The sequence below is a fragment of the Geotrypetes seraphini genome, chromosome 1 (assembly GCF_902459505.1).
Source record: "Geotrypetes seraphini chromosome 1, aGeoSer1.1, whole genome shotgun sequence".
NCBI lineage: Eukaryota > Metazoa > Chordata > Amphibia > Gymnophiona > Dermophiidae > Geotrypetes > Geotrypetes seraphini.
The window spans coordinates 537,128,311-537,139,046 of NC_047084.1; the positions used below are offsets into that span (position 1 = coordinate 537,128,311).

Sequence of the window (10,736 nt, forward strand, 5' to 3'; positions counted from 1 at the left end):
GGACACTTTTGAGCATTCACAGTGACTGCAAAATTCTGCCACATCATTAATTGTATTATTTGAATGTTATTTTACTCTAGTTTAACTTGAACATTTTTAATATGCAAATGTTGCTAGATAGTGTTAAAATGTCAGCAACATCAACAAGGCTTAAGATAATTAAATGTTGTTTTAATTGTAATATACAGTACAAGTATAATGACTAAGTTGTGCTGGATGAACAGTTAAATTTTAAGACACAGGTAGCTAAGGTAGTTCAAACTTGTTTTTTATCAGCTACATGTTTTAAGCAAGATCAAACCTATGATCAATCTCTCGCTCTGATTTCAGGGTAGGAGTTTGATCTGGTCTAGATTGCATTACTGTAATTATCTTTATTTAGGTTTATCCTTGGCTTGTTGTAAAGTATTACAAGTTTTACAATATGCTGCTGTGCGTTTGAATATTTGGATGTCAGTGTTCTGAAAAACTTTCCTCTAGTTGCCTGTGTGTTTTAGCATACAGTATAAGATAATGATTATTTTTAAAACTTTGACAAGTGTTGCTCTGGGATTTTTAAGGAACTTATTGAAGTGCTATGAACCAGAGGGTCTTTTGGGGTCAATTGGGACTTATATGCTGGTTCAACACATCATTATCAAAAATTCATATGTGGATACTTATGAAAGGTTTATTCCTCAATCTACCTGGGGATCTTCAGACATTAACATCTGTCTCCGAATTTAAAAGAAAAAATAAAACCCTTTTGTTTGTTCCAGCTTTTATGAACAGTATTTTATTATTCTTGTTTTACATTTTATAATTTATTTTTAGTCTCTCTTTTAAATATGTGTGCTACTTTGTTCTTAATAGGTAGGTTATAAAAAAAAAAGTTACACATTTCTTGTTGAAATTCAAAGTCGTTGCTGAGAAGTCATCAAAAAATGCTAAAGGGTTACTTTTTATTGCCTCATCTGTCTATATACTATATAATCTGCACAAGAGAATTTATATACCAGTTTATAAAGACAGATTAGGCATCTGTGGTATATAGTTTCTCTAAAGCAGATATTTATCGGAAGTTTGATCACCCTATTATGAAATTACACCATGTATGTGTATACATGCATAGAAAACATTTATTCCTATTATTGTGTGTGTATTTCTATATATACATATAAAATCTTTGCATGAGCATAATTACGATCCGTTTAGATACTACGCCCATGTATACTACCCTAATTTCTCCCTCTTTAGAGACAGACGGGCTGTTAACGGACGAACTGTGTTGGTGAGGGCACTCCTCCTGCTGCCGCTGTTGCTATGCCTCTCTCCACCGCTGCGCATCCTGTGCCCGCTCCTCTACCTGCACAAGTCGTCCAGGACGCTGCCAGGGATCTCCGCTCGCCTGCCCTCCATAGTCCACACCAGCACATCCCGCGAGCAGGGGCAGTCGAACACGAGAGAGGCCCGAAGCCGGAGGTCGAAACTCGTAACCGCACGACAACACCTCAGAGCCAACCTCGGCGCAGCCCCCCCTTAATCTCGCCACCTTCCTAGAGCGTCACTTCCGACCAGCCCTGACTACTGCAGGCAGAGGGCGTAAAATGACGCAGAAGGGGGCGGGGACGGGGAGAGGAAGAGTCGGGATCGTAACCACTGCAGGAAGTTTGCCAGTCCTTGCGTGGAATCTGCGCTAAGAGCTTTTGCAGCCAACGAGCGCGAGGAACGCTTCTACTCACCTAGTAGGGGGGCGGGGAGAGAGTAGGCGGGAGCAGCGTGAGGCTCGTGCCATTATATGGGCGCAAAAATGTTGATTTGGTTGTTATTACTATGATATATACTGTTTTTATTTTATAGTGCTACCAGATGCACGCAGCCACGTTTAATTCTGACGATATATCCCAAATAGTGATGCCAATAAAACTTTTCATTTGGGGATGAGTCGGGACCCATCACCACAGGAGTTCTGGCTCAACCTGCGATGAAAAAGTTGAAAAGTGTCAGTCTATGAACTGGATCAACGTTTCGATAAAAGTGTTTACCACTGGAGTGACTATTCACACTGGTATATGAATAACCAGGCCAGGGGAGCTCAAAGCAGGGCAGGATTAATTCTTCAAGGGCCCCTAGGCACACAAGTACACTGGGCCTGCCCCACCCCCATTTATGTTTTCTTATTTACTTTTTTATTTCCACATATATTTCTTTTTTTTTTAATTCAAAACAAACAAAGATTAGCATACCAGTGCACAGTTTTTCTTCTATGCAACCCCCAAACATCTCTGAACAAATCCCCCTTCCCTTCCATCTACTTACACAGGACATTAACTCAACCCTTTCAACACCTATATAAAAGCGTTCAAATATATTGTAAAGCAGTAATACTATCCAAAATATAAGTCTATATTAATAACCAAATTTACATTGCCTAACTGCCTCACTCTACATCAGGGGTGTCAAACTCAATCATATAAGGGGCCAAAATCTGAAAAAAAGACTGTCGCAGGCCAAATTTTTAATTAAGATGACTAAGGCTTAGTCTTAGCAGACATATAGGGTTACAACATCTCCAACCCCACACCGACTCTGTGCTGTAAACAAAATAAATATTGTAATCACAAAACAGAAAATAAAATTATTTTTTCTACTTTTTGTTGATCCCAGACTCTGGTTGTCTTCTGATAACTCGCTTGCCAGGGTGTCCTGCCCATTTGTCATTTTCTTCTTTCTCCGTGCTAACCATCCATCTTCCATCTCTGTCCTCACCTTCCGTTTCCCTTCCCTCCCTCAGAGGTCTGGCATCTTTCCTTTTTTTCATGTCCATATCTGCAGCTTCGGCAATGGACCCCACCATCTCCAGATCCACCATCTATCCTTTTCTCAACTACCCTTTCATCCAGCATCTCTCCCTCCTTCCCCACCACCCCAGGGTCCATCATCTCTCCGTTTCTCTTCCCAACTACCCTGTCCTATGCCACTTCCAAAAACTGTATGCCTCCCCCTTCCATCTTTCCCTTCACCCCTACTGGTCTGGCATCCATCTTCTTCCATTCCCTCCTCCAATGATCTGGCATCTCTCGCCTCTCCTCTTCTTCCCTTCCCTCTCCCACACCCACACCCCTATGGTCAGGCATTTCACTCTCTTCTCCACCACTTCCATCAGCATTTGCTCCCTTTCTTTCCCTCCAGCATCCTTCCCTCTTTCCCTGCACACCAATTCCATCAACATTAGCCCCCTTTCTTTCCCTCCAACCTAAATCCATCCAGTATCCTTCCCCCTTGTTTTCCCCCTTTCCCTGCACTCCAATTCCATCAACATTAGCCCCCTTTCTTTCCCTCCAACCTAAATCCATCCAGTATCCTTCCCCCTTGTTTTCCCCCTTTCCCTGCACTCCAATTCCATCAACATTAGCCCCCTTTCTTTCCCTCCAACCTAAATCCATCCAGTATCTTTCCCCCTTGTTTCCCCCTTTCCCTGCACTCTAATTCCATCAACATTAGCCCCCTTTCTTTCCCTCCAACCTAAATCCATCCAGTATCCTTCCCCCTTGTTTTCCCCCTTTCCCTACACACCAATTCCATCAGCATATGCCCCCTTTCTCTCCCTCCACCACCCTTTCCGCACAGCAGCGGCAATGTGCTCCCCCCCACGGCAACGGGCCCCCCTTCCTCCACGGCAACGGGCCCCCACCCAACGACAACAACGCTGGCCCTCCCCTTCAGCATCGACTGATGGCAATGCAGCCAATGAAGCTTGAAGAAGATCCCGCGATGACTGCGTCTACCGGTCCATCCCCCTCCGATATCACTTACTTCTTCCAGCTGACGCAGTCATCGCGGGATCTTCTTCGAGCTTCATTGGCTGCATTGCCATCGGTCGATGCTGAGGGGGAGGGTCGGCGTTGTCGTCGGGTGGGGGCCCATTGCTGGGGGGGGCAGCGTTGTCATCAGGTGGGGGCCCATTGAAGTGGAGGGAAGATGGGGGCCCGTTGTTGTCTGGTATGTCATCCTTCAGCGGGCCCCCCTGACTATTTTGGGCCCTAGGCACTTGCCTAGTTGGCCTATTGGGAAATCCGGCCCTGGTTCAAAGCAATCTGAGGCAAAGGATGAGATGGTACCTTAGGGTCCTGCTCTATCCACCACCCTCAACTCAGAGCTAAATTCAGGGAGTAAGGTAATTGGGAGAGATAGAAAACAGCAAACTCTTTATAGAATGCTTTCGATTCCAAACTCCAACCCACCTTTTAAGCACCAATATTTGTCATATCATTTCCTCTGTAATTTCCCCACCTGAGCACTGTGTATTCATACTCATCCAGTTTGTCTGTCTTGACTAGATTGTAAGTTCTTTTGAGTAGGGGCTGTCTCTTCTATGTTTTGATATACAGTGCTGCATATTAGAGAATGACACGGGGAAAAAATGTGTCCCTGTCCCCATGACCACTGTCCCCGCAGCATCCATACAAGCCTCAGTACTGCGATATTTAGCTTATTCCTTTCTTATAAATCAAAGTTCTGGCTGCTGAACTAGAGAAAGATGTTCAACTGGCAGGGCTTTGTTTATAAATTTTTATCAACACAACTAATATACTACAGCAAAAAAAATAAATAAATAAATATAAATTTTTTTTCCGCCTTTGTTGTCTGTTTTCTGCTTTCCTCATCTTCTCATCCAATTCCTTCCATCCACTGTCTGCCTTCTCTGTGCGTCTTCTATTTGCTCTGTTACTGTGCCTCTCCCTTCACCCCCCCCCCATTGGTCTGGCACCCATCTTCCCTTCCAGTGTCTTCTCCACACTCTGTTCCCCATTTCCCTTCAGCATCTTCTCCCCACTCTCTGTTCCATATTTCCCTTCAGCTTCTTCTCCCCAACTCTCTCTTCCACATTTCCCTTCAGTGTCTTCTCCCCAACTCTCTCTTCCACATTTCCTTTCAGCATCTGTTCCTTTCCACCACCCTTGCATGGTCCAAGCATCTCCCTCCTTCCCCCTTACCTTCGTGGCACGTTAGTGTAATTTATGCAGACCGCCAGAGCCTGCCTGAAGTCGTGTGCGTCTGCGAGCAGAAACTTCTCCTCTGATGCACCTTATCATGCTTATCTTTCTAGTTTTGCTCCTCATGCTCAGTGTCCTAAATGTCACTATACTCCTGCTGGTCTGCTCCATGTGTTTTGATCCTGTGAGAGAATACAAACTGTTTGGTCCTTTATTGGATTTTATTTACAAACTGTACTGCATAAATGATTTCCTCTGAGGGCTTATATCCTGCTGTCTTTGGGCTTGTCTGGGGAGGGAGAGAAATATACTGTTGCACAAGGCTTCTTTATTAGCTAGAAAATATAATCTTTTATATTGGAGACAATCTCAATCTCCTACTCTTTCATTATAAACAAAATGTTTATACAGTAGACTCTCGGTTAACCAGCACCCATGAGGATTGATAGATGTCAGATAAATGTAGTTTCTGGTTGCTTGACAGTTACTATTAAAAATAGGCCTAACTAATACTATGGGCTAGATTCACTAAGGGCACGGATCCGATCCGTATCCGGGGGGGGGGGGGGCTGATTCATGAATCAACCTCATGTAAATGAGGGTGATCGGAATCACGCCCCCAACCAATCCTGATGCATGCGCAGACCATCTTTAGCAGCTTAAAGCAGCAGTTACTCTTAACTTTTCTAACTTTTGCGAGCCCAGCGAGCCCTTTGTTTTAACCCGTGGGTTAAAACCACGGGCTCGCACTGCATGGAAGGCAATCGAGGCAGAGTGCTGGAAAGTCGGGGTAGACAGAACTGGAAAGTCAGAGGCTGAGAGCAGGAGATCGGGACAGAAGCAGGGTGGCGATTGGGGCAGACAGAGCTGGAAAGTCGGGGGCTGAGAGGAGATCAGGGCAGAGAGCAGAGAAGCAGGGCAGAAGTCAGGGCAGTCGGAAAGGACCTGAGTGACTGGTCCTCAGCAGTCGCTTATTTTTGGATTGGTCAGCCTAGTCGGTGTCCCTCATTTTGTTTAGTGAATCACTGCCTGCCTACATTGAATGCCGTTCCCCCTCATTTGCATGCATGGGTCGGAGGATGATCGGGACAGTGGTTAGTGAATTGGGTCGGAGGGAAATCAGGTCACAAACCGATCGGTAAACGATTGGTTTGCTTAGTGAATCTAGCCCTTGCGACCGGGCCCGTCCCCGAGTAAGTGGGAAACTGCGGCCCGGACCACAAGTAAGATTTTTATTACGCCTTTTATAGGGCAGCGGAAGGAAGACCCGGATACCGGATTCTTTAGAATATAGTATCAGGTTTATTACTGTCCCAAAGTTCAAAGAAAATAAAACAGCAGAAGAAAAAACATAAAACATTCACTTCAGTTGGTTACAGTGCTTAGAGGGCCTCTCCCCCATTATACACTTACAGTCCAGGTTCTATTAAGGAGCAAGATGGCACTTCCTTATCACCAGTAAAATCCCAGCAAACGTATAAGTCAGTTAAAGCTTTCCTTGGCTCGTAGCCCCTGCCGGGCTTGATGGCTCTCACTCTGGACTTTACCCTTTACGAGCCTAGCTAGCTGAGCACGGCTTGCGTCCAGCCTTCTCCTTCTCAGCTCTCTGCATTTGTTTAACACTTTATTAGCACCTTGTTAACTCTGCCCGCACTGCTCGTGCTGTCGGGTATACAAACAATAGGAGACCGTTCTTCAGGAGTTTAACTTAGGACATGCAAACATCATATTCTCCCAGGTCCATGCCCTCTTCACTTATCTCATTACTTAGCACGCTGCCCATTTCCCATTCACACTCCCAGGAACTCTGGCTTGAAGTTTCTTCACTTCTTTCCGTTTGTGCTTCCCCTCCCCCTCTCTGTACGTCTGCAAAACTATCTGCAGCTTTTCTCTGGGGAGGCTTTCCCAGCCCTGCTCTTTGGGGCTTGAGTTGCCAGTCACAATACCTCTCCAGGGCAGTAACACCCTTCCCCAGGTGTGGGCTTCTTGCCCTACGTTCCTGCTGGGCTTGAGGCACCCTCTGTGACCTGGAACCCACGTGAGTAGTTTGGCTTCTCAACCACTCCTTCTGGTTCTCCTCTCTCCTCACTCTTGTTCCTCCTCTAGTTTCCTCCCTCCTCTCTTCTCCAGTAAATTGATCTTTCCTATAAGGCCAACCCCGGGGTCTGACTCCACCCCCTTCTAAATTAGCCTCAGGTTTCTCCCTGACTTCAGGAAAGGAGTGATAGGGGAAATCAGTGGTTTGCAGAGCCTTTCTTAATTGGCTCTTCAGCTGTGCTGGAACCTGCCTGGGCTTGCCTTCTTTTGCCTGAGCCAGCTGTCCTGACTCCATGCCTGGTTTTATCCAGCCTTGTGCTGCATTCTGGGGAGTTTTAGTAGTAGTTTTCAACGTGACAGGAGCTTCCCTGTCACACCCTATACCCCATATTATGCCATACCATAAATTGTTCCAAACAAACTACTGGAATGTGGTAGGCAAAGCGTGGATGTACTCAGGTATGGCGTGCCAAGTTTACACTTAAATTTCTGCCAGAAATTGATTTTATTTTTATTTAAAGTATTACAGTATTTCTTTGATTTAATGGTTGCTTGAGAGTTCTGGTAGCTTGAGTTTTGGTTAACAGAGAGTCTACTGTACTGTTAAAAATGGAATATTTGGATGCTAAATGAAGTTCACCCAGACTTTGGAGATAGTAGGTCACCCATATGAAATGGGTTGTCTCATAGAGCCCATAGTGTTCTCTTGAATTCTTGATGCTAGAGCTCTCAGGGTAGGGGGCGGGTTGTTTAGTTTTTCTGTTCTGTGTTCTTCTATAAAGCCTTCATGAAGAACCAACATGGATTGTTTTATATTGCCTGTTCTACTGCTGGTTATTGTTGAATTGTTTTCTTTTGTGTTGGAGTATTCTACTGAAAAAAAGCAAAAAAAAAATTATATTGAAAAAAAAAAAGGAGAAGGATGACCTGGTAACATTGAAGAGACCAGGGAGTGCCCAGTCTCTTAGCACCATATATAGTATAGTAAAAATCAATTTTTTACTTGGCACCAAGGGCTAGATTCTTTAAGCTTATCGATCGTGTATCGATCGGTTCGCGATTCACTAGCCTGTGGTCGATCATCCTCCAATCCGATTCTGATCGTTGCATGCAAATGAGGGGGAACGGCATGCAAAGTAGGTAGGCAGCGATTCACTAAACAAAATCTGGAACACCAACTAGGCTGGCTGATCAACAAAAAATGCTCATGTCCTTTCTGACTGCCCTCTCCTGCTCTCTGCCGCGCTGCTTAGTAAACTCCTGCTCTCTTCCCCGAATCTCTTCTTGCCACCATGTTTTGTACCCCAACTTGTCACCCTGTACCCTGAATCTCTTCTTGCTGCCCCGACTCACCATCTCAACTCTCATGCCTGTCCCCCACAGTGCGAGTCGTGGTTTTAACTCACGGGTTTAAAGCAGGTTAAAACCACAGGCTTACAAAGTATTAAGTAAAAAAAAGTTAAAAAAAAAAGTAGCTCACAGCTCTGTAAGCATGTGCAGACCATCTACACACAAAGAAGATGGTCTGCACATGCTTCAGGATCACTCACTAGTGATCCGTGTGGTCAGTGGGGGGGCGTTCCTCCGATCACCCCTGTTTGCATACTGACCCGTTCAGAATTTGTCGGCCTGCTGCAGATCAGGCACGATCGGGCAGGTTAGTGAATCTAGCCCTAAGAGATAGCTAATATCACCAGGCAATCTCAACAGGTCTTATTCCAAGCCCCAGGACTCCTCTAAGCTCTGTCAAATATTAAGTCACTGACCACTGATAGCACTACAGAACTGTTTACCAGTGCTAGAAGACAGAGACTCACAAAGCAGACTGTCTGTCTGTCTTACAAGGCTTTGTGCTGTATCTTTTAAACTGTAGAGTTACAATACCAATTTTACTAAGCACTTCCCCAGATAATACATATATGGTTTTTTCAGGCAGCATACATATCATATTAATTTTAATAAATTAACTCACATAATACACAAAATGATGCTTTCCGAGCATGCTCAGTTAGCAGAAATTGGTCAGAAGGTAAAAGGTCAAAACCTGACCTCATGTCATTACACACTATTGCAGATGTTCCTGGTACCAAGCATTTATGGTATAAGTCATAATAACTCACTAACTCCTGTATACACCCTTTTTACAGACCAGTACTCTCCTAATTAGGTACTGTACAATTTCAGACAGCATATATTTTGCAATCTCTTTCATTCCCATCCCCTTTTTGTAGGTTAGAAATAGCCCTTAATGAAACACTGACTGCTAGCATCTATTATAATTTCCTTCATTGGACATTGAGCATGTGCAGTAATACAGTAATTGGGGGGGAGGCAATGGATACATCCAACTTCTAGCAAATCTTATGGGCTCACATCTAGTACCAGTAAGGGGCAAGGACAGTGCCTGGGAGGATCGCATCCAGAGGGCAAATGACTGGCTGCAGGGATGGTGCAAGAAGATGAACTTTGGGTTCTTGCACCATGGAGAGGCACTGCAAGGACTACAAGGACCAGACAGGCTACACCTGACTAGAAGAGGGAAGAACATCCTTGGACACCGTCTAGCCCGCCTACTACACAGGGCTTTAAACTAGGTAAGTTGGGGGAGGGTATGGGCACAAACAACCCACCGGGCGAGCTAAGCTGCCAATACTTTTTTGAGACTAAGGAAAGTAAACACTGCATTTCTGAGTCAGGGGCGAGTATACATACTTTCAAGTCTGGGGTTGGCTCACATTATAATTCTGGGTCTAGGGGGAGTACACATTGTAATTCTAGGTCTAGAGGGAGTACACATTGTAATTCTGGGCCCAGCGAGAGAACATACATTGCAAGTTGCACTAAAGGAGTTCAAGTAGCCCAAGCGGGAATACCCCCACAGGGTACACACATTTCCGAGTCTGGGATAGGAACACACTGTAGTTCTGGGTCTGGGGAGTCCGGGATAGGTGCACGTTGTAGCTCTGGGACTAAAGAAAGTTCAAAACATGTGAATAATGCTAAAGGTATCCAAGTAGCTCAAGCAGGAACATCCCCACTGAGATGTAACAAACATACAACATGGAGGGCTATGTACGTAAACGCCCACAATCTGGGAAACAAGATCCTGGAATTAGAAACAGAAATGAGGAATACTGACTTGGATGTGGTGGCGATATCTGAGACCTGGCTCACGGACTCCCACGGGTGGGACATGGTCATACCGGGTTACAACTTGCTCCGCTGGGACAGGTAGGGCAAAATGGGAGGAGGTGTAGCATTATATACTAAAGATGACATTAAAGAATCCCTTTGGGTAAACTTGGCCAGAGGGAAGGACAAATGCCTGCATCTCGGCGTAATATATAGACCCCCTAGACAACAGGATGACCTAGATATGGAATTAATCGGAGATATAGAGAATATCACCTTGCGTGGAGACACAGTATTGTTAGGTGACTTCAACATGCCTGATGTGGATTGGGACACGCTTTCCTCTGCTTCCGGCAGCAGCAGGAGACTATTAAATTCTATGAAGGGAGCAAGACTCAGGCAATTGGTGTTGGAACCAACAAGGGATCAGGCAATTCTGGACCTGATACTCACCAATGGAGAAAGTGTCTCAGAGGTCTCGGTGGGCGACACATTGTCCTCCAGTGACCACAATATGGTGTGGTTCAATCTCAGGAAAGGTTTCACTAAATCTACTACACTGACCAAAGTCCTCAAATTCAAGGACACAAA

General features: G+C 45.0%; 1 protein-coding gene across 3 annotated transcripts in view; it reads right to left on the minus strand.

The window, feature by feature from the left end:
* The window catches only part of DCP2 (decapping mRNA 2), a 95,654-nt gene extending 94,106 nt beyond the window's left edge, over positions 1 to 1,548 (minus strand). For 2 of the 3 annotated variants that reach the window (XM_033929095.1, XM_033929096.1), the window contains exon 1: positions 1,346 to 1,548. In XM_033929095.1, coding sequence (XP_033784986.1) covers positions 1,346 to 1,398 — 53 coding nt within the window. In that variant the 5' untranslated portion in view covers positions 1,399 to 1,548. Of the gene's footprint in view, positions 1 to 1,216 lie in introns of all 3 variants that reach the window. The other variant, XM_033929094.1, reaches the window with a different exon arrangement.
* Positions 1,549 to 10,736: the final 9,188 nt, after the last annotated feature.